The 24977-nt window shown below is 40.5% G+C and overlaps 1 protein-coding gene across 1 annotated transcript in view; it reads left to right on the forward strand.

The window, feature by feature from the left end:
* The window catches only part of LOC133018753 (E3 ubiquitin-protein ligase RNF31-like), a 49601-nt gene that overhangs the window by 17290 nt on the left and 7334 nt on the right, over nt 1–24977 (forward strand). The window contains exons 9-21 of the mRNA XM_061085185.1: nt 6106–6339; nt 6428–6604; nt 8316–8483; nt 8590–8775; nt 9257–9463; nt 9549–9722; nt 12175–12273; nt 13627–13716; nt 14968–15082; nt 16369–16481; nt 18883–18993; nt 19454–19502; nt 21176–21272. Of these exons, the coding sequence (XP_060941168.1) occupies nt 6106–6339; nt 6428–6604; nt 8316–8483; nt 8590–8775; nt 9257–9463; nt 9549–9722; nt 12175–12273; nt 13627–13716; nt 14968–15082; nt 16369–16481; nt 18883–18993; nt 19454–19502; nt 21176–21272 (1820 nt within the window). The remainder of the gene's footprint in view (nt 1–6105; nt 6340–6427; nt 6605–8315; nt 8484–8589; nt 8776–9256; nt 9464–9548; nt 9723–12174; nt 12274–13626; nt 13717–14967; nt 15083–16368; nt 16482–18882; nt 18994–19453; nt 19503–21175; nt 21273–24977) is intronic.

Raw genomic sequence — 24977 nt, forward strand, 5'->3', positions numbered from 1 at the left:
AGAGGGGTATATAGAGAAGCCAGTGTCCCATTCACCGTGTGCCACCCTCCCTGACCATGCCACGATATCACTTCAGGCGCGTTTCACTATTGGAACAGCTATTCTCCCAGGATCCCTCCTCTGAGCCCGAAGAGGACGCAAAAGAGCCAGACCGAGAAGCGGATGGACAACCAGATGGAGTAGCAGACCGGGAAGAAGATAGAGATGACTTTGAGGACAACGTGGAGGAAAACTTGGAGGATGAGGTAGAAGACAACGGAGACGACAAGGACTATGACCCAGTGGGTGATGCTTCTGCAGATTCGTCATCCTTGGACGATGAAGAAGAGGGACAAGACCACGGCTGCACCACCACCCCCACCGGACTCGTGGAAGGAGAGACCTTCCAGTCAAGAAACGGGATATTACATGGTCATCGAGGGCGTACGGCCAGGAGGGGAGCAGCTACTCCTCCTCCGAGGTTGCTGCGGCTCTAAGCAGGGTCTGTCCGGGCCCCACGATGAACGCAAAGTCCCGTTCTCAAAGTGGGGGGCACTTTGAGAACCCTCTCCAGGAGGGGCGTGATGTCACAGACGGAGAAATTTAAAAAAATACATAAATAAATAAATAATAAAAACGACCGCATGAAGCCACGCAAATTAAAAAGGCACCTCGACACCAAACACCGTGACTTGAAAGAGAACACTAGACGAAAAGCAGTGTTATTGTCCCAGGAAACCTCTTCAGACAGGCCTAATCCCCTGCTGTAACCAACTGTTTCCATGATGTTACCTCGGCGTTCGCCAGTGACAATAAGCTGAGTCTATCGGCGTTTGCGAACCTTATGGGGGATATGGAGAACAAAGGAGAGAGCCGCGGGGGGGCTCGCTCCGCCGCGCGGACCGATCGCGACGTGTGATCTAATTAGCATATGAATCGGAGTCCAGCCGCTGGCCAGAGCCTCTCTCTACTCACCATTGGAGGAAACCATAGACCCTTGAAACCAAATGTCACTCGTGATTGGCTGGTAGAAGTGTTGCTATTGGTCACCCTGGGTCATTGCAGTGCACACGTGGGGTCACAGCATTCCGCACGTGGGGTAAGCCCCTCCCACACAATATTAATAATAAAAATGTATATATTAATATTTATTATTTATTAGTAAGCCTTTACCAAAAGCACTGCAGTTAATTACAACTAAACATTCATGTGATGCTTGATGTTATAGGTGAACATATTGTACAGGGAACAAATGTGAACAAGGTATATGTGGAGTCAAAGCTTTATTTACATACAGCAAAAATATTGTACAAAAACTCAGGTGAGGCTTGAAATGACATGACTTCTTTGTGGGACTCTGTCTGAATCTTCTCCAGTGTGTAGACGTCTGTGGTGTGTAGCTGTGAGATCCAGTGTAGCTTCCAGTCTTATATGAAGTGTGGGACACAGGTCGGTGCGCTCCTGGCTGTGGAAGGATGGATCCATGTCATCTGTCTCGCTTCAATCAGCTGTAAACACATTCAGTAAAAATTAGCACAGTTCAATGACAACATACACCTTTACATGTAACTGGAAAATGATTTAATGAATATAACCTTATCCTCTTTCTTCTCCGACAACTCCTCAATGGTGATGTAAGGTCTGGTCGGATCATACTGGCTCATAGTGTGTCTTACTACGTCATGGACAGGCAGCTGGAAAACAACGCAAGTAACATGAGTTTATTATTAATAAACGGAAATAGCCGCGCTGCATCACCGTTGGAAGATCCACAGCAAAAAACACCAAAACAATTCATAAACAGTTACTTACATTCAATGGCTTAATTTTCTGCACTTTAAATCCGGACTTTCAGCGTCTCAGCCTAACGCCTCTTTGTTTGTGTGTGGGGGGGGGGGGGGGGCTGAGGCTGTGAAAACAGATGAGAAAAAAGTCACGTTGATGAAAAAACTTAACGAGAACAAACTGTTACATCTAAGTAATTCATACATATTTACACATGCACTAGATCTGCTCCAGCACTCGATGCTGTATTCGTATTTTGGCAACTTTCTCGCTATCCCAAAGTGGCGGACATGCTTTCAGATGTACCAGTTAGCTTCGTAGTTAGCATGGCGGCTCCTAGCTTAGCTTTCACCTTAACTCAGGGACTGTGCGCCCGTCTTCTCCGGCTCGCCTCGTCCACACCGGGCCCGCGGCTCTGCTTCCCACGCACTCATCTTCTTCTCCAGGGAACAGCGTCGTGTCGACTTCAGCAAGTTATTTACCCCGAAGACAGAGTCACTCATACGGAACAAGCTAAACACGACCCGCTTCCTGTGTGCGAAAGACTCAACGCTGCTGCACTGCGTATATGAGGCTGTGATTGGAGGAGTCCATCAGCTGATGACGCGAGCGGGTGACGTGAGGTTTTCACAGTTTCCATATCTTAAAGCAGGGGTTACTTCATATGGGATGAGTATGTGACTGAAGCCCAGTTTATTTTTTCTGGTGTTTAGTAAATGTACACACATGATTCACGCTGTTCTGTGTTCGTAACCTTATAGTTGAATGCACTTATTGTAAGTCGCTTTGGATAAAAGTGTTGACTGTTTTAATGGAATACTGAGAAAGTTTAATAACAACAATTAGACAATTGAAGTTCAAATTATGAAGGAGTTTCAGCTCTATATTGTGTCTTCTTTATATTTAAAATAATAATCAAACTGAGTGGAGATGTATGTTGTAGCCAAACAGCCGGCTGCTGTGTTTTGTCACTGTGCAGTCCATGGGGGATTAAATATTACACTGAAAAAATAAATCATTAAATCCATGAATGTTTCATAGCAATTTTGAAAGTAGTGGTGAAAAGGTACCATTTATAATTCATGGAACAGCTTAGTTTGCCATAGAGGTGTGGTTAACACTTCCTCTGTGCATTTAACCAGCACAATTGAAAAAGTGACTGTAATCATGCCACTCTGTACAGTTGTTGAGATTTAGGATTGTTTTGGATGACAATAAAAATTTGAAATAAAGTGCATTGTTTCATTTCTTTTGACTGCATTGACCTTTGTTCGTGGTATACAATATAATTCATTATAGCACACATACTTACTTAAGAACAATTTAAAATTTCAGGTTTAATATTTATTTTAAGCCTGGTTTACTCAGCCAGATAGTTTGTTTGGTGCCTCTTACACAAAGGTGTTATCTGCTCTCAGGGAAACTGATTTGCATTTGTGAAGCTCAGAGCATTGTCATTTGCATGTGAAAGCATCCTCTAGGCGTTGGAGCAGGGGGGTCACCTCTCAACAGCTCACAGGCTTGACAACTGCAGGAACCCTGAGCGTTTCCTTTGCTGCCTGCAGATACGTGTGAAAGTCGTTAACCGAAGGATGTGCCAACACTTTCCTGCGACACAGATTGACACAAACGCTTCTTTTCATGCAGTGGAAGCCTGTGGTCTTCTTAAACGTAAACATGATGGCCTCCAGCAACAACAAACCAGCATCTCCAAGCATAGCACTGTCTCCAAGTGTCTGGAGGCATCTTATGTAGTTGGTAATATAATTGCTTAGCTTGGCAAACCCCATACAATTGCCGAAACACTGATTTTGCCGGGCGCAAGACATGTGTAGAATAATGATAGGAGAGAGTGCAGCTGCTAAACTCAGCGCAATACCTATGTCAAATGACACTGTGTCAGGCTGAATATCCGAAATGCGACAATTACTTCACCTCCTACAACTCGCGCGGCAGCTGGTCAGGAAATGAGAGATGTTCTCATCCAAGTTTGCTTTCACGCCCACCGCCACTCTGGTGTCTTACATCCCAAGGAAAAACAGGAACGTGGGACTCCTGAGCAGGCTGCACACCAAGGCCGACGTCAGCGACCACCGGAAGGGAAACCGGTCATTGTCCTGGACTACAACCGCAGCAAAGGTGAGTTGGACAACCTAGACAAGGTGATCGTAACATACAGCTGCAGGAGGATGACCATGCGCAGGCCCCTGGTTGTCTTTCACAACATTATCAACGTCTCTTCCTACAACGCCTTTGTGATATGGAGAGAGACTGGATGCTGGGCAAGCTGAACAAGCGGAGGGTGTTCCTGGAGCAGCTGGGAAAGGCTCTTGCAACTCCGTGCATCGATTGAAGGGATCGTATCCCCCGCACGGAAGCTTCCGCCGCCCTTGTGAACGCCGTAAAAGCTGCAGAAGCACAGAGAGCTATAGTCCACATAGATGCTCGACCAGAGTAGTGATGGGAAGTTCGGATCTTTTTACCGACCCGGTTCTTTGAATCTCGTTCAGTAAAAGGAACGAATCTTTTTTCGAGTCACTCGTTCATTTCAACGGGGGGGGGGGGCTGCGTAACGGGACTGTTCCATAGGCTCAGTCAAGGAAGCAGAAATGATTCGTTCACTTCCCTACTGGGTCTTCGGGTACGAGTCTTTGGATCATTTATCACGTGACCTGCATTGGCTCAGTAGAGGAGAGCTGGAGCGAGGGGCGTTCACTGTCTTCCGGAGAAATGAACACTCAGTGTTTTTAATATAGAAAAACGTGAATTATATTCGTTCACAAGTCATAATGACTGGTTTTGTTATTTACACTTACAGTTTACTGCAGATCATATTTTTTAAAGTAAACCTATTAAATACAGTACAACATTACAGTTTGTATGGTTTGAAATTGTCATTTATTATCATACTGGCATTTAATTATCACGGCAAACAATTACACTGCACTAAACTGTAAGTGTTAATGTAAAGTGAAAATAACAAAACCAGTCTGTATGACTTGTGAACGAATATAATTCACGTTTTTCTATACTAAAAACACAGAGTGTTTATTTCTCCGGAAGACAGTGAACGCCCCTCGCTCCAGCTCCAGTGCTCCTCTACTGAGCCAATGCAGGTCACGTGATAAATGATCCAAAGACTCGTACCCGAAGACCCAGTAGGGAAGTGAACGAATCATTTCTGCCTCCTTGACTGAGCCTATGGAACAGTCCCGATGCGCGGCCACAAGAAAATGAACGAATCTCTCATTGAGAGGACTCGTTACTCCCGAGTCCTTGTAAGGATTCGTTCATAGTGAACGAATCGTTCACGACCGACACATCACTAGACCAGAGCATCCGGCCTCTTCCACGGCCCTAGCAGCAGCCCCGCTCAGGGCGAGGAAGAGGAAGAGGTGTCAGATATGACCAAGGATAAAAGACTATAAAACTGGCACCGTGTGCTGCCGGTGTAACAAATGTAACATCTGCAAGGGCTGCTCCAGTGTCTATTGCCCTACTATGCGTCCTAATATGCCGGGGGAAGCGCGAACACAAGGGTAAAGGGATTGAAGTCCATCTTTCAGGAATCCAGACTGCAAAGTCTTGAATTTTAGGCAGCCTCTGAAGTGGGATAAAGAGGCCAACTACAGCCTTTCTGGTAGTGTGGGGTGTGCACTGTTCACTGAAATAAAGATGAAATTATTGTTACGTGAAGTTGCAGTAAAACACATGTTTTTTGCTTGGTGCTGGATTAGCCAATGGAATATTTCCTTCATTGCAATATTATTTGTTAAGCAGCATGTTAACAAAATGTGCCTTATCTGGTGTGTAGATCAGCCACCAGCTGTGTCAAGGCACATCTAATTGGTCTACACAACAAACAACTCTGAGCTCTACCAAAACATATGATGCTTGTTGTATGGGAGCCCCTGTTTTGTTTGCAGGTTTAGTGGAGGTATCATGAGCCAGGGAGTTTTAAGAATAACCTCAATCCCCAGGAGAAACCAAGCAATGTTAAGAAATGGAGCTAAAAACATTTTGCATGGTTTCAATTATAAATTTTTTTCAATAATGTAAAAATAATTTCAGTGCCAACTGATAAAAGAAAAGGAAATAACAGTTTCAGTAAAACAACAAAACATTTTCATGAAAGTGATTTCGTAAAAAAATATGCGCTGATGACCTTTCCTACACACAGCGTCCATGTGATGCTCAAAGGTCAGCTTGACATCAATTACAGTCCCATGATCTCTGTACTGCTGTACAACTTCCACAGCCTGAAGTAATCCCCACAGAAGAAATTACACATTCTTCCTGAAATCTATAACTCCCTCTCTCTCCCTCTCTCTTTCTCTCCAGTGGGTCTGTCAGTTCTGTACATATCTGAACTATACTCCTGCTACAGTGTGTGACATGTGTGACCTGGCTCGTCCAGAGCCTGCACCCCTGCCTGTGAGGCTCCGTCCTCCCTCTCCTGTCAGACGGGTCCCTGCCCTGCCAATCAAACCCAAAGAGCCTGCCCCTGAAGACCTGGACTGCTGGAGACAGAGGCTGATGAAAGAGGAGGGGCTTAAGTTGATTCAACTGATAAGAGCAAGTCACCTCTATCACCTCTTAACCTTCCTGTGATATACATTTCAGTTGGTGTTTTATTTGTATCCGTCCCTTTTGTGTGCATCAGGATGGGGAGAAGAAAGGAATGAGTCCAGAAGAGGTATACACAAGCATGAGGGTAGCAGGAGACAGCAGCATCTTGCCCAACAAGTGGTTAAAGTCAGAGCTTCCTCCGCTGCTAGACCAGATCAGGATGTTGGTAGCGGCATCCCCTAAGTTTGACAAGACTACAACACAGCACACAGTCAGTATGCTTCTCTCAGCAATATCGATCTGCAGAGCAGGAGACCCCATGCCCCCGGACATTTTAGACCTACACATGCGCGAGTAACCGTGTTAGACCTATACACCAGCAAGCCAAAGCCACTGTTTTAGACCTACACATGAAGGGGTTCCAGACCAACTTATATAAGGAAACTAGTATTCATATTAAGATCATCTATACTGAAACTTAATTTCCGCATCTATAGGAGACCAAAAAATACACTAGTGGCATAATAGTGAACAACTAGCAGCACTCTGTATCTCCACTCAGATTTCCATCTTTGTTTAAATCCATTTTTGTGCCCAAATCAAAGTCAAAGAAAGGCTCTTTAAGTTTATGTTTCCTTTAAAAAGCACAATATATATATGTGTGTATGTGTAAGTGCATGTGTATAGCCATACAGCTGTTTCAGATTAATTATATTACATTACATTTTATTTAGCTGACGCTTTTATCCAAAGTGACTTACAATATGTGCATTCAAACCCAGAACAGCATGATATCAAGTAAGTACAATTTGCCTCAAAAAGCCAAACTACAATTGTTACATGTAAGTTCCATATAAGTGCAACTAAACTTAACATATATATTTTTTAATTGGTTATTAGACATCATATTATTATCCCAGGTGTAGTCCGAAGACATTTGTCTTTAGTCTGCGGCGCAAGATGTGTGGACTTTCTAATGTCCTGATGTCAATGGGGAGCTCAATCCACCATTTTGGTGCCAGGACAGCAAAGAGTTGTGATTTTGTTGAGTGGCTAGCTCGCAGTGAGGGAGCAGCAAGCCGATTGGCAGATGCAGACCAGAGTGAATGGGCTGGGGTGCAAGGTTTAACCATGTCCTGGATGTAGGCTGGGCCCGATCCATTCACAGCACAGTAGTGTGAGTGAGCTTAGGTAGGTTAAAGACCAGTTAATCTGCAGCATTTTGGATGAGCTGCAGAGGTAAGATGGCACTAGCAGGTAGACCAGCCAGGAGGGAGTTGCATTAGTCTAAGCATGAGATGACGAGAGCCTGGACCAGAACCTTCTGAGTGAGAAGGGGTCGACTTTCCAGATGTTGTACAGCATGTATCTACAGGAGCGGTTGTTGCAGTAATGTTGGCAGTAAGGGAGAGTTGACTGTTGAGGGTCCCATCCAGGTTCCTAGCAGTCTGGGTGGGGGCTACGGTTGGTTTAAATTGATAAATGTTTAAATAGATTTAAAAAGTCAATATTCACAAATAGAAGACAAGGACAATTTACTGTATTTACTGTATGTATGTGCATCTCAATAAATTAGAATATCATGGAAAAGTTTGTTTATTTTGATAATTAAATTCAAAAAGTCAAACTCATATATTATATAGATTCATTACACACAGAGTGAAATGTTTCAAGCATTCTTTTCTTTAAATTGTGATGAACTTTTCCATGATATTCTAATTTATTGAGATGCACCTGTATATATAAGTCATTTAATAATGTTGTTAGCCTTAATAGAGTTCGGTTATCCTTATTTTCAGCGTATGCGTACGTCATACTGGTGGCACACGTAGATCTAAAAGGTCCATGACTCGTACATGTTTACATCCGGAACGGTGGGGGCTGTCCGGCTCTGCAGAAGGATGTTTCTCACACCTTTATGTTCCTCAGACTGTGACTATCAGCTGGGATATCTGATAATGATTAACTGTCCTCTAACACAGAGCAGGTCAAGTGACGCTCCTGTTGCGGATGCCGGGAGAGAGGAGTACCCTGTAGAGACAGAAAGTGGGATCAAGCTGTCCAGAGCAGAGACTAAGCAAGCCTGGCTGACAGCAGGCGGAGACTCAGAGAGAGCAGCCAGACAAGCTCTAAGAGACAGACTTGCCAAGGTGACATTATCTCCAATTTTGTTTGGAATTGAACAACTGACTATTCTGTCAGTCTTCTTTCTCTCGAGACATGGTATCATCACTTTTCTTTACCCTACTCCCTCAGATAAAGGAGCTGTGTGCACTGGGCTTCAGAGAAGAGGCTCACTGCCATGAGGTTTTGAAACAGAGTGGTGGTGAGGTAAGAGGAGCTCTAGCCCTGCTGCAGAGACCCCTACTGGAGCCCTTCCACAACCGTATTTGGAGTGCGAAAGCCGAACCTCCAGTAGACATCCATCACCCTGACAAACAGGTGAGAGTCAAGTCTTCAGCCATATTAATTTTGACGGCATGGTGAAGGACCCCACCCTCAGCCTGACTACCTTCCTACTATCTAGCAGGAGGCAGCAAGGTCATAGTGTGAATTCAATTTGTCAGAAACACTTTACATCTGCTCCTTAACTATCATGGAGTTTAGTTTGTATCTTCCTGTTTCATTTAGTTTTTTACTCATACTGCAGAGGGACTCAAGCTTCACTTCCTCCCATTGTTTCCCCACCACTGCAATCATCACACTCGCACCTCAATATCAATCAGTCTACCGGATTTACTTTTGCCTTTTTTCAGGTTTTTGGATTTTTACCTCTGCTTCTTGTATTATAGACCTTGATTTTGACTTCATCACTTGGCTTCCTTGGTGTTCTCTGCGTTTGCATCTCTTGGTTATCACATTGTTACACCAAGAGTGTGTTTCATTACATCTGACACAAAAATAATTCCTTCATCTCTTCCAGCGGATATGTCGTAGGCTACTTGCTGTATATGATCTTCCGAGCTGGGGTCGCTGTGAGCTAGCATTGTCACTTCTTCTGGAGCATACTGCTTCTTACTCCCTGGAGGATGTTGTGCAGGCTGTACGAGAGTCCCATGACAGAGAGTTTATCAGGAGAGTGCTGGCTAAAGAGTGTCCCATCTGCCTATCTGTCTTTCCCCACAGCAAGGTACTGACTGATTCAGTAAATGTTTCTACAAGTTTTGCAAAACAGAAGCACATGTTCACTCATTTCCCCCTCTCTTCCCTTTCAGATGCAGTCTTTAACATCATGCCAGTGTTCAGTGTGCTGTGGTTGTTTCCAGCAGCACTTCACTATCGCTGTAAGGGACAAACACATCAGGGACATGGTGTGTCCAGTGTGCTGGGAGCCAAACATCAACGATCCTGAACACCTGAACAGCTATTTTTCCACCCTTGACATCCAGGTAGGAAGAGAGATAGAGCTAGGAAGGACTAAGGGAGGTAGTAGCATCCGTCTAACAGTTTGTGCCTCGCCACACCAAAAGGTGGCAGTGGAGGAGAGGAGAAATTGTATATGCAGACAGCTCCACTTAGGCAATTTGCCCTAAAGAGATTGTTCAGATTCACACGGATGGAGATGTGATTAAAATAATATAACATATCAATAATTGAATAATCAGCTCCGAAGAGAGAGAGAGAGAGAGAGAGAGAGAGATTCATCAAATGAAACATTTTTTTCGCTGCAAAACAGAAAACACACTCCAGTACTGCAGATCAACTTGCCTAATTCAGACAACGATGCACAATGAAACCAGCTATCCTTTAGTCACTATCAGCAGTAAGACAGCATCACAGCGGAGCCTCTTGCGTTCAGCTTCTAGCTTAGGTCGCCTCGCTGGCATCTCCACTCCATTTCATGATGCTGAAGTTAGCCTTAGATGTGCAGCTTCCAATTAAACAGCTAAGGGAAAACCTAAAGGGAAAATACACTGATGAGTTCACAATTCTCTATTGTTTGAGGCAGTGACCGCTGTTAAAACATATTAGACAGGTTGAGTAAAGCATCACCACTGACTGAAATCCACTATCAAATTTGTGAAAGTTTTGTTTGTGAATATACAAATTTCAAATGCTGAGAATCCTTTTGTAAACCAGTATTTGACGACCTCTGACCCTCCTTTTATGTTTCAATATTTTATTTAGGCGTATAAGTAGAAAGCAAGCATTTTCATTTTGATCTCCAATTTATACACATTTTACAGGAACCATTGAGCAGTACTCTCTTTTGAACACACCTTTTACACATGATAGGTCTACAATTATTAATAAGGTTATAGTTTGGTACCCTTGTTCCCAGATCTTTCCATTCCCACGTTTTGGTTTTACTCAGCAAAATGCAATGCAGATCATCAGATGTGTGTGCTCTGAATGCAACAGTTTGCTATTTTTAGCAGTTCCCTATTCACTGAGCTTACAGTTATAGGTGCATGCTCCCACTCATCAGAAAACAACGTATCGCTTCACACTGATTCATGTTGTTCTGGGTTTGTACCCTCATGGTTGAATGCACTTATTGTAAGTCGCTTGGATAGGTACTAGGTACTTACTATTTTTTTTGTAAGTGATCTCCAGTGAGCTCATGCGCGCCTGATGGCACGGTCACCTTCACTGCAGCAATTTTACACACACACACACACATACACATACACATACACATACACATACACATACACATACACATACACATACACACAAACACACACACACACACACTTACACACACATACTCACACACACACTAAATGAAAACTAATGACGTACTTTAGCCTAAGATATTAAAAACTATTAATGACTCAGATCTGCAACTCTGCTGTTTAATGGCTGAACGTAAGTTGTTTTATATCTTTTTCAATAGAAGTTTCTTATGGAACAGTTATGTCACACAAGCACAAATGACTCTTTAACGTTAATGATGAAGTGCATCAATAATATGGCTTCCGTTCTTCACCTCATGTCTGCATCTCTAAAATATTTGTACTTGTGTGTCAAAGTTAGCGTACAAGTGCTCACATTCTCCCGTCAAGTTTGTTTTTATAGATCCCAATGTTCGTTTGAAGTATGTATCTTTCAGGCCCCGTTTTTCTGCATATGCAATGGTTATAAATGAGGCCTCTGGACTCATCTGAGCTTTCCCCCTTTTCTTCTTTAGGTAGCTTGACCTTTGATTTAGCTATTTCCCCTTCCCCAGAACTGGTATTGTGCTCCCCTTTGGTGTTTCAGTTCCAAACACAGGAGAGCGGAGACTCCTTACTCAGGCAGTCAAGTAGATTCTGAGTTGTTTGGGTATCTAAATGTGACACCTTCCACATAAGTTGTTTGTTTACTTCAAGAGTCAAAACATTATTGAGCTGGATAAGTTCTATCATAGCCTAGAATTTCCCAATGGATTGTGGACACACTTCTGTATGTGCAGCAGGTACATACATTTCAAGATTCTACTCTCTACATGGAGCCATGCCCTAGCTGCATGCCATTTTGTGATTGGGTGCCGGGTGTGACTCATTGACAGCTTGCCCATCCATATTAAGGAACAAAACATAATAAGGAAAAAGATAACAGGCCAAACAGATTTTAATCTAGTGTGAAATTTAGCAAAGAATCTTCTAGAGATTAAAGGTATCGCCTATTTTCTCTGCATACTGCGCACGGTGTACAACAAAAAACACATGATCAATGATCATTTATTATTTGTCATTCTTAAAGCACAGATATACTGTAGGTAAATGGGGTACCATATGTTTTTTAAATGCAGGGTACTTTCCAAAGTCATTTCCTTTTTTCCTGTCATGTTTTACTCTAAGTTTAAAATGCTGATATTCTGACATCCAGGTTGTATCATTGTTTTACATGTTTAAGCTACGAGAGTGCCTGGAGCCAGAAGTCTATGAACTGTTCCATAAGAAGCTGACAGAGCAGGCTCTAATCAAGGACCCCAAGTTCCTCTGGTGCTGTCATGTAAGTAAAGAATGGGTTACATCATTTTTATAAGCACTAAATAAGATTACCCACTGGGTGGTTTTCACTTGGGTTTCATCCAGTTTACACTCTAACTTAGTCAAACAGAGACTGGTAAACTCCTGGAACATTACACCACCACGGCCATTGTGCTTCCTCAAACAATACTCCACTAAACTGCAATTTAAAAATTTAATTACAGGTTATTTTTTATTTGGCAGCGGAATATGCAAGCAAAGAGTACTATTCTGGGTCTCATACTTTTGGCTTAGAATAGACGACTCAGACATCCCTCCTCTCCGTGTTACACTTGTGTATTCCAATTTAACATCCTCCAACTAGTAGATGTTTAAATGCCATTAAGATGAACATTGATATTTGGTTAAAGTAGTAATGTCAGTAAATCAGTCTGTGTTGATCTATAAATGCATGTCAATATTAACATTTATTTCAGTATCAGTTGTACACAGCAGCTTTATATTGTATAAAAATATTTCCCCTTAGATCATTAAATTTTGATTTTACACTGGGCTCCTTCAGTTCAAACACGGACGCAAAACTAACCCTAACCACACACATGTTTGTACATCTATATTAGTGAGTACACTCATTGTACAAAATGCATTCCCTAGCCCCTTACCCTAACCTTAACCATCAAAACTAAATGCCAAACCCTAACCAACACCTAATCCTTACCCTAAAACCAAATCTAACCCCTCAAACAGCCCATTGAAAGGGGGTCAGAAAGTGAGAAAAGGCCAAAATGTCCTCACTCTGTAGGATGTAGGCTCCAAGTGGTCCTCATAAAGATATCTGTACAAGTACACACACACACACAAACTATGTTGCTTTGTTGTCAGTTGATATATACGATGCGGACACAATGTCTATTTAGTCTCAATTTTGCTTTATCTAACTGTCAAATCAATAAGGTAAAATAAGATACAGCAGTGTAATACCATTATGCATTTCATAAATAAACTGCAACAAAGTTGCTGCTAATCTGTCTGATATGTATAGAGGCAGATGTGTTTGTGTGTGTTTCTGCCTCTCTGCATAACCCAGAATAATTTCCTGAGACATTCCTCAAGTCATTGTTATAATACAGCCCATGCAATAAATACCAAACCCTCTTCATCTTCACTAACCTACTACATGAACCGAAGTAGCAGGTGGAGACACCCTAACATTCTCTTTGCTCAAGCCCCACCTCTTTATGCTTGTTGTTGCAGGATCCACTTTCAAATGTAACATTGTCTAAAGTTATAAGCCTATGTTGTATTTGATGGCAGTCAAAGCCACTGTATTATTTTAAGATGATAATACTGATCTATCTTCTCCTCTTCCCCACAGTGTTCATATGGGTTTATCTATGATGGAGACCAGCTGAAGGTTACCTGTTTTCAGTGTCGCAACAGTTTCTGTGCTCAGTGTAAAAAACCTGTAAGTGTTCAGTGTCACTGTGTGTTGTCTTTCTATACTTTCTGCCCTCTCATTAAGATTCTCTTCTCCCCCGATTCATTAAAACCATGGCCTAAAAAAACATACATATTGCAAAAACAAAGCTATGAGCACACTAGGAATCTGAAAGACCTGACACAGTTCATCAGCTTTGTCCAATAAATACTCTCAGAATCAAAGAGCTGTATTTGCATTCATAGTATTAACAGAAATAATGGTAGGGCACAATGTGAACTGGCATGCGTTACATAAGATCAACAGAAGGCCTTGGACACAGGCAGTGATCCAGATTCCAGCTGTAAACCATCTGCACTGCTCAGTTAGGTGTACAAAGTTAGAAAATTGTAGAAATATCCAGAAAAGCTTTAGTCAGAGGTAAAGCTCAAATTAAAGAATGTATATGTTCAGTGTGGTGTTCTAGATCTTTACTTCTGAAGGAGTCAGTCATAAATAACACTCAACTCGCAGTATGTTAAGTCCCCCTATAGGTACAACAAGTCTAATCCTAAAATAAACCCTCCCAAATCCCCACCCAACTTCTCATGAAGGTTCTGATATTAAGCTTTGAGTCAATCTATTTCGAATAGGTGTTGATTCAACTGGTGGCTTGAATGTGTAAATGCAACTTGTATTGTAAAGTTGAAAAACACATTCATACATAACACTTCCCATTACATTTTCCATTTTAGAACATGAAGTGACGAACTGTTTTTGTATAAATACTTGCCCAGCTCAATCATAAACGTACTTCACTGCTGAAAACGCTCACCTGTTCCCCATACGGAGCAGTTTCTGTATCTTGAAAACCCAGTCAGGATTCTGTGGTGAGTGACAAATAATCTTCAAATGGATTTAAGACTTAATACAACACATGTCTGTGTGTTGACTCATCTGTTTCAGTGCTTTGAATCTTCCCTCATGTTTGACACAAACCTGTGTCTGTCAACCATAACTAGTTATTTTAATAACAAATGGCCACAGTCGGGGAATAATGTCGCCTTTTATCTTTCATCATAGACACTGCTCTATATTACACTATAAATAGACACACACACACACATTTCAGTATTTAAATATGAGTGACAACTGTCATGAAATGTACTGACCTGAACTAGTACCAAATAGTTTATTGCTGTATCAACAATGTTAAACACAATGATTTTTACCTCCCCTTTAACCTTTTAAAAGCACTGACAGGTGTTTACCAGTGTAATTTGCGCATCTTCTCTGCAGTGGGAGTGTCAGCATGCCGGTTTGTCCTGTGAACAGTACCAGTCCTGGAAGAGAGAAAATGATCCAGAGTATCAGAAGCAGGGCCTGGCCGGATACCTCAGAGACAACGGCATCAGTGAGTGTACACACACACACACACACACACACACACACACACACATTATCTTCTTGCAGCAGTAGTTGAGGGGAAAGTGAGCCTGTACTAGCGCAGGTGATATGCTCATTTAGATTTATGAAATTTTGTAAAACGAGACATAAACAAAAAACCAGAACCCACTGGGTGGTTTCCACTAGGGTTTCATCCAGTTTACACTCTGCGTTGGTCAAACAGAGACTGGTAAACTCCTGGAACAGCACACCACCACGGGCATTGTGCTTCCTCACACAATACTCCACTAAACTGCTATTTTCAAATGTATTTTATTTAATTCAAAGTTATTACATACTTCACATAATAAATTATTTGTCTGGTGAAATCATTCACATAACGTGTATTAATAAATCTATCACAATAATGAATTAATAATATTAATAAGAATAAGTAGAAGTCATTGTTAGCAAAATAATGGAGATCAATTTTAATAATTCTTAATAAATCATTTTACTTATAATTTGAATTATATGGACGTCTGTAATAATGTTATTTTTATGCTAATAATGTTTCAGGTTAAGTGACTAAGATGTTAGCACGAGAAGGCACAAAGAAGTTCATAAACATGTTTTAGTAGTATAACAGTGACAGACAAACAAAAGAAAAACAATTTTCCACTTATGGACACTAAACATTATAAAATAACCACAGAAAAAACACAAAAAGAAAATGGGAAGTATGTACAATGAAGAAATTAGGTGAAATGGGTTTGGGAGATGGTGTGCGAGATGTAAACCCCGTCGGATGCCCAAGGACTTACTCCCTGTCTCCACATCTGTTCTGCTCACTTGTTCTCCACCAGCTGCCCTCCCCTCTCACAAACCTTATCCCAGTTCCCCTCTTCACCAAAACTACTGCTCTTCACAAACACCTGCTGTTTTCTCAAGCTCCAGTCTGTCTCGGCCTGCCTGTCTACTTGTGTCTGTAAGTCTGTAGAGAGACAATTGTTTAACTATCTTATTTAAGCTCTATCAAACTGGTTTTAATGAAAATAATAAAACTGATATTATTGATGTAATATATTATTGATGATAGCACCACCAGTTAAAAACAATAATAATAAAAATAGGAAAATTTCCTGGTTGCTGAGACTTTAGGAACCACAAGGGAGCCTGTATTCCAGGGTGCAAAGTGATTAGGATAACAGTATTTTATGACTTGAAGTGTTTTGGATGAGTGCAAGAGGTCTCATATGATGCCACAACTGTGCTGTCTCTCCATTCACACCCTTTTTGCCCTCCACGCTCCAGCCTGTCCAAACTGCCGCTTCCAGTATGCACTGTCTAAAGGAGGCTGTATGCATTTCTGCTGCTCTCAGTGTCGCTACCAGTTCTGCAGTGGCTGCAACAACCCTTTCCACACTGTAAGTCTCACTCATTCTATAATTCTCATCATTGTTGTCATAGTAGTAATCCAGACAATATTGTATTTTTTATTAGATAAAATGCTGGTCGCCTAATCAATCTTTATTACTACTCAGACTAAATGTTTTAGCAATATTTTGTTTTTGTTTAGATTTTATTTTTCATTAAACATAATTTGTGTAAAATGAATGTTTTCTTATTGCAAATGAAATAATTGTACGGTTGGTTTGTTCTTAAGTTATTATTATTATTACAATTATTATTATTACAATTATTCTTAATGTAATGGATAGTTTAAGGGGTTAATCCTGAAGATAAATTCCAGTGTTGCTGCTGCAACTTTACATATATTTCAGAACCGAACAGGTAAGTAAATTACAAATAAATAAAATCAATCAAACCAACAAGCAATACAATTTAATTTGTTTAGCCCATAGTCACAAATCACAATTTTTCTCAGAGGCCTTAATAAGGTGCGACATCCTCTGCTCTTTACCCTAAAAAAGAATAAGGAAAAAGTACCAAAAAAAACAAACTTTAACAGGGTAAAGAACGTAGAAATCTCAGAGGGCCGCATGTGAGGGATCCCTCTCCTAGGACGGACAGAAGTGCAATAGATGGCGCATGTAACTGAGAACATAAACAGAATAACAGTATTTACCACATTGACTAGAAGAAACACTTCGTAACACAGTTACATGCCACCATAGTCCACAATCCACCGTCGTGATCCACAATCAGCTGCCACCTCCATCATGGTCCTGGATCGTATCACGTCAGCACGTCAGGAAAATATACATTTTGTACAATAACTAAGTACAGAAATAATAGCAAACCTTCAAAGATCTGATTTATATATGTGACAGATGTGATAATAAGATGTGATAATAATATCATAAATAAAAAGGTTCAGGGGCCTCGTTTATACAACAGTGCGTAGGATTCATATTGAAAGTGAAGGTGCGCACAAAAGCCAAAAATGGCGAACACAAAAAAAGATTCAAATTTATAAAACCGTGTGCACGCATACCTGAAGGCAATTTTCACTTTATAAATCACAGTCCACCTGAAGACGTATGTACAACGTAATACTGTGTATTTAAATGTTTTACTCTATAATACGTTTTGTTCTGATTTTACTGTTTTTTTTTACCTTTCCTACTGTATTCCTATATAACATTGCAATGACTAAAAACGGTTAAAAATGATTCAGACAAGAAATGGCCTTAAACCTTTTTATCAAAGACAATGTAGTATCAAACATATTCAGTAACCAACTAAATACAATGCAATCCATTAAAAAAACGTCATCACTCATGCTGAACAAGTTCTCAATGTGCATGAGATATTCTGAATTCAGGTTTCTTCTCTGACTATGAGAACTGATGGTCATACAATTTTACTTTGAATAAAGCCACTGCATGAAATGCAATGTCACTAATTTGTATGTTCTTGAAATATGCAATCCATAAAATAATCAATAAGTCCCTAACAATCTTTATACCACGTCAAGAGCCCACTTCATGTACCATGTCTTCAGCATCCACCTTTCATTAGTTTTTATCATTTGCAAAAAAATGTGAGTGAAAGAAAGAACCGTGCTTAAGTAAACTGAACTAAACAGAACACTTGTGCTGAGACTTCTAATCTCATCACGTGAGCATCTGGGTGGAGTGTGGGCTATTCCTTTGTGAAAGTACAGGTCTTATAGTAAGATGTGTTTGGGTTCCATTAAGCCTCACTTTAAGGAGATGAGTTTTTTTTATTCCTTTTTTCTGGACCAGCTTCTACTGCCTTCTAAATCACAAGTGATGATCATTTGCAGAGCCTGTGGCATCCTATTGAGACTTCAAGTTGAACACAAGTTGGCATTAAAACTGGGTGGATTCCCTCATAGAGAGATCTCATAGCCAGAATTGCTTGTGTGAAACTTACCCAGTCAGTTGTGGACTGGCTGTGAGGGTCAGGTGCCATCAACATTGGCTGGAGTGGGAGACATTAGCAGAAGGAATGGGATTTTAGATTTGAATTTTTTTTTTTTTATTTACAGAGCAGCTTATGAAATATTTTTTTCAAAGAGCTTTCATAAAATATAAATGGCATCATGACAAATTGTAAAAGCAACATAAGACAATACATAGAAGTTGCATTTAAAAACATATTCAAAAGACAAAAAATAAATTAAAAAGTGAAGAAATAACACCAATGGTTGTTATTGTATAGTGGAATTATGTATGATATGAAATTAAATATGTGGGAGCATCATTATATGTATAATGATGTATATATGTAACGTTGAAATAAAATAGTTCAAACACATCTGGGGTAAATGCACTTTAAGGTTCTGGAGAATTTATTAACTTTTGTCAGGTGTCTTCTGTTGTCATGACTTCACATTAGACCTGTGCGGTGGACGAATGCAGTGTGTCAGGACTACACGCCCATCACCCCAGAGACTGCCTCTTCTACCTGAGAGACTGGGAACCTTCCAGACTGCAGGCGTTACTCCAGGTGCACAAACACACACACAAACACAAACACACACCCCTCTTTCAGGTAAATTTAACTTAATGGATTGTACATTGTGATTCATTATAGTCAATGTCTTCAACTAGGAAAATTATGGCAGCCAAATTTGGACAAATTACAACAATATTTTACAGAACACATTTCACAAGCCACAACAACAAAACCTTTCACAAAGTATCAATCAGAAACCAGGGGGCCCAAAATACGTAGCTGATCACACATGGATATTTACTTATAAAGATAGTGAGCAGTAGCATCCCACTAAACACCCATGCCTATTCAGGATCAGTGGTAGTTTTCTTCTGTATGGTATCAGTGCGCAATCTTGATTTAAGTCTAAATCTGCTTGGTTTCCATCCAATCCTAAAGTATAAGTGGTGTCCCCACCTTTTTCCTTTTTGTGAAAGCGGGTAACCAGTTGTCTGTTCTTTGTGGCACACAGAAGAATGAAGTGGTGTTCAACACTGAACCCCCGCCTGGAACACAGACAGGTGGGAAATGACTCATATATATTTACAATTCTAAACTTGTGACAACTTTGTGTTCAACTTTCTTCCAAATAGAAGTATGATAAATGTATGTTTTGGTTACTGTTATTTTACTATTAGAGGGACATGAGCCAAAAACATATTATTCTCATGCACACTGGAGACTGTGTAATGGTCTTGTGTTTAGGAAAAAAATACACTTACAGTTTATCTAACGTGATAACTTTTCTTCAGGAAGGTACTTTTTCAGTGTTGATTTGACTTCATGGTAATTCTTCAAATGTTACAATTTGTGCTGCTTTTTAACTATATTGTGGTCTAATACTACGACCACCACAGTAATTTCAACTGATGAATTATTTGTCAATCATTTGAATCATCATATCCCCAAAACTGTTTGAACAAAAGCTGTGCGTTAGGATTCTTTATAGGACAAATTTAATTTTTTTTCACCAGTTGGATCTAAGAAACTGGCTGCTGAGTACATTTACTATTAAGTTTTGAATGTAAATGGTAAATGGATGGATTTGTATTTATATAGCGCTTTTCTAGTCTCTAGTCTTTCGAGTGAAGACCACTCAAAGCGCTTTACAGTACAGTTTCACATTCACCCATTCACACACACATTCATACAGTGCATCTACTTGCAGCACTTTGTTATTCTATGGGGGGCTATTGAGGGTTCAGCATCTTGCCCAAGGACACTTCGGCATGCAGATGGTTCAGACTGGGGATCGAACCGCCGACCTTCAGGTTGGAGGACGACCACTCTACCCCTCAGCCACAGCCGCCCCTATGAATGTACACAAGAAGTTTTTGTTTTTATTTCTATTTAGAATTGTAATCCCTGAAAAAAAAATATAACACTGAGGGCCTGATTTAGAAGTGATTCATAAACTGTTATATACTGTTATATTTTGTGTTATGATAAATAAAAAAACAGATAAAATCTAAAAACTTACAATTCCCTGTTACAGTGAGGACAGACAGAGAAAGGTCGACAGAAAGATGGAGCTGGTAGAGGACAATTAACGCAAACATAAATGATCTTAATAGAACAAAGATGAATTGAAAATGAAATAATAAGTTATGTTGCTATATATTTATGTTGCCATTTTTTTCGACAAGTGATGTTGCTGATATCTATTTGGGGAGTGTTTCTTTAAACAAATTAATTTGCCTTTTTATTTCTGATGATCATAATCGGTCTCAGCCTCTGTAGTGCATGTATTTAGAGGCTGAGTATCTCTGATTTCATGTCTCCCCGGTGATCTGTGTGATACTACCTCAAATGCATACACTTGCAACCTTTCAAATACTCACTAAAAGGACTCCAGCCTGCTGCATCTGTACAGCATGTCTATTTCAGGCAAAGGGTATGCCTTCTACAGCTAAGAAGCGTTTACAAATACTACAGCAAACCATACAAAATATAATATAGATATTGCAGGCTTACTGTAAATAAGCAACTCTTTTGCAACCTAATTGATGACAGCAACAGCTCAGCCTCAGGTAGAAAGCTTGGAGCTAGTTTTTTTTTGTTTAAATACTAACAACCTAAAAAAGATAGGATGCATTGCTTCTCACCATTCAAATGTAATTATAAATCAAATTTATGTGATACTTTTTACCCCTTCTGCTCTTTGTCTTTATCCACCTTTGCTATTTGTTTTCAGGTCTATGTGGAGTGATAGAGCAGAAGGATGAGGGAGGGCAACAGCCAGATTCAGCTTGTGGAGCTCAAACCCAGCATGGACATGCCGGACTCTGCGAGTATGACAGCTTAATTATTTATATCCAAGGCATTACATGAGCTACAGTGTGTATGTGCTTCAAACCCCTGAGTCAGTAAGATATCCAAGGTGCACTTGTGATTCAACTTTGTGTTACCTATATGTCACCTTTTGTGGGGCATGCTTCCTTTCGTCACACATGTTTAGTTCCACACATGCACATACAGTATATATGTAATCAATGTGACAATTTTTTTTTTTTGTCTTGGGAACATAATATCTCAGAACACCTTACAATGTTTTAATCTTAAATATGGTAAAATGTTTCTTTTAGACTAAAATATGAACTGATAAGAGTTTGGTAGTTTACAGGGCCCATATTGTGTAAAATACATTTTCTGGGCTTTTACTATACCTAATTACTTGAAGGGGGGAAGATTGTACTCTCAAAGTATGTAAACAGGCACTACGCTGACTTTTTCATCAGTCCATTCGAGGAAATATATTATTGAAATGTCACGTTTCGTACTTCCTCTCCGTATAATGTCATCATGGAATCGCACTCTTCTCTTCGCCCCATCCAGCCGGTACAAGTCCAACCTCTGAACACACAACCCCCCCTCTACCACCACCACCACTCCTCCTCACTGAACGCGACATGTTAGCAGCTTGTTAGCTACCACAGAATAACCATAACAAACAACACAGAAGAAACACTGCAGCGTGGAGGGATGCAAGGAAGAGAATGGGTCCCTGCACATTCCTCCTAAGAACGTTACTGTTCAAGACCAGCGGCTAGGCTTTATTTCTTCTCACATGGCATTGTGCTCAACTCATTTGACCACAGACTCTCAACCTACAGCAACTCCTCAAGGATACAGCTGTTCCACAATGCTCACCACATGCTCTAAATGGAATGGAGTTCCAACTCGGTACTGTAACTCGGGGCGTTACTCCTACATTGGCCGACTGTCCTGCTAAAATTTGAACAAACATGAGGACGGTGTAGCTTACCGTTCAGAAACATCCTGTTGTAAACGACTGTAAATATGTGGCCAGTCTTCCATAGCTGAAAACATAACAATGTGACTTTCAGCTGTGTTTACCAGAGTGAAGGTGCCAGAATGAGACCAGTGATAGGCCTGTCACTCAAAGTGCAGTCAGCCAATCAGAGGAGTTTTTAGTCCTGACATGCAGTGTGAACTGTGGGACCTCACAAAATCTGTGTCCAATCTTTTTAGTTTGCTTTAGGTGCTGCAAAGCATTTCAATACAAATTAGGCATTTTATATCATCTAAAGCACAATGAATGATAATAGTGGACATTTCCTCTTGCCTCATATGATAAATTGTGAATCATGTACATGTCTACACAGTACATACACTAACGTCATAGTCAGCTCTCACAAACAGCTATATCTTTCACTTTCTATTCTTTACACTGACACTGTTCACGCAATCATTCTACTCTATATTTTGTCAACAAAAAATTTGGGAAATACAAATTAGTGAAAGATGTTCTACCAGTAGATAAAAACAGTACAAAGGAGCCAAAATGACAAAGTAAAATTAGTAAGAATGAACTGACTTTTCTTGTACAGATGGAATTATTGCAGTCGAAAAGTATGTTGAGATCAATGTATCAAAACAAAGACGAAACATGTTTTTTCTAAAATCATTCTGTTTCTAATAAAAGTTAAATTAAAACTAAGCAGGGCTGCCAGGTCCGTGGTTTTGCTGCAGATTTGAAGCATTTCTGTGGCTCTAATATTTTTTGTTAATGGGTTGTGTATAAAGTAAATTATTTATTGATACCAACCAAATCCTAAAGTGACTGTAGTCCAGATCACGTACAAACTGTTGTTGAACTCAATCACCTTGCTTTATGCATGCCAAGCTTAATATTACCAAATTATAAAAATGATGAAAAAAGAACATAAAGCCAAATAAGAAAACATATATTACCAATAGAAATGTCATAAACTCATATTAACATATAAAAGTCGTGTTTTTCTCATGAAGAACCCTTCATGAAAAGTTAACTAACTGACCAGATTAGTTTAATCAGACAGGGACAGACTGTATTTACCATTAACTACTGTGTGACAACTGCAGACCATATACTCCAGGCAAAGTAAGCCATTTTGGAGCCAAAAAGTAATTGTAAAATAATTTTTTTCAGCATAGATCATTTCTAAGAGGTGTCCAGAACAACATACTAAAAGTCCTAAGAAGTCCTAGTTGAGGAAATATGTTAAATTCTCATCAATCCGAGATGTGTGCCAATAAGGCCAGGCAACAATACACCCCAATGGGGCTATTTTTTTATCCTTTACTCCTATCAAAATGAAACTTTACACAATGAAAGTACCCATGAAAAGTAACATTTTTTGTGAAACAAGTTTCTTTCAAAATGAATTTGAATATGCAAATGAGCTATACACTAATCGAATATGCCCAACATACACTCAAATAGGCTTAATTTTTTCCTTTACTCCTACCACAATAAAACTTTACGTAGTAAAAGTATACATGAAAAGTAACTTTTTTGTATTACAAGTTTCTTTTGAAATGAATTTGAATATGCACATGAGCTCCACACTTATTAAATATGTCCTAATTTGCATAGGCAGAAACACCATTCATATGTAAGACAAATACATCGGCCCAATCTTCATCCAATCATCCCACTGCCAATGGGTGATCGCAAAGCTGCTTTTAGACTGGCCTCTAACCTGAAAACTGCCTGGCTTGGTAGTATCTGCCAGGGGTAAAACCCCCGCCGGTATAGTAGAGTTGACTGTCGAGTGTCACACCCAGGTTCCTAGCAGTCTGGGTGGGGGCTTACACGGAGTTTTCAAAGGTAATAGTCAGAGCCTGGATGGGAGAGCCTTTCCCCGGAAGGAAAAGTAGTTCAGTTTTGTCAAGGTTAATTTCCAGGTGGGGTGCAGACATCCACTGAGAGATGTCAGTCAGACGGGCAGAGATTCGTGCTGCTACCTGTGTTTCAGATTGGGGAAAAGAGAGGGTCAGTTTGGTGTGATCAGCGAGAGAGCTGGTGTACAGAGAGAAGAGGAGGGGTACCAGGACGGAACCTTGAGGGACCCCAGTAGTGAGAGGACAAGGTTCAGACACAGATCCTCTCCAAGTCACCTGGTTAGTGTGGTCTTTGAGGTAGGATGAGAGCAGGAAGAGTGCAGTGCCTGAGACACCCAGGTCCTGAAGGGAGGAAACAAGTATCTGGTTGTTCACTTTGTCAAATGCAGCAGAAAGGTCTAAAAAGATAAGGACAGAAAAGAGAGAGGCTGCTCCAGCAGTGTGAAGTTGCCCAGAGACAGAAAGGAGGGCAGTCTCAGTTGAGTGGCCTGCCTTGAAACCAGACTGGTGAGGGTCAAGAAGGTTGTTATGGTGGAGATAGGAGGAGAGTTGATTAAAGATAGCTCGCTTTTTGTATGCTGTTATTGTAGATATTACAACAAATTTCCAGAAACAACACTCGAGAAAAAGTTACAAATGAACCTTTGGGAATGGGAAGACTGGGGTTTGAACTGCCGACCTTCAGGTTGGAGAACGACTGCTCTACCTCTCAGCCACAGCCGCCCTTTGCAGTCTTTACTCGTGAAGTAAGACGAAGGTGCCTTGCTCGGCTGTGCCTGCAATGGCTTCCGTTAGCAAAGAACAAATTGCAGCAAGAAACTCAATGTGTACGACAATTTTACCTTTGTATGATATATGTAGCAAAACTG

Source organism: Limanda limanda, chromosome 13, assembly GCF_963576545.1.
Source record: "Limanda limanda chromosome 13, fLimLim1.1, whole genome shotgun sequence".
Lineage (NCBI taxonomy): Eukaryota > Metazoa > Chordata > Actinopteri > Pleuronectiformes > Pleuronectidae > Limanda > Limanda limanda.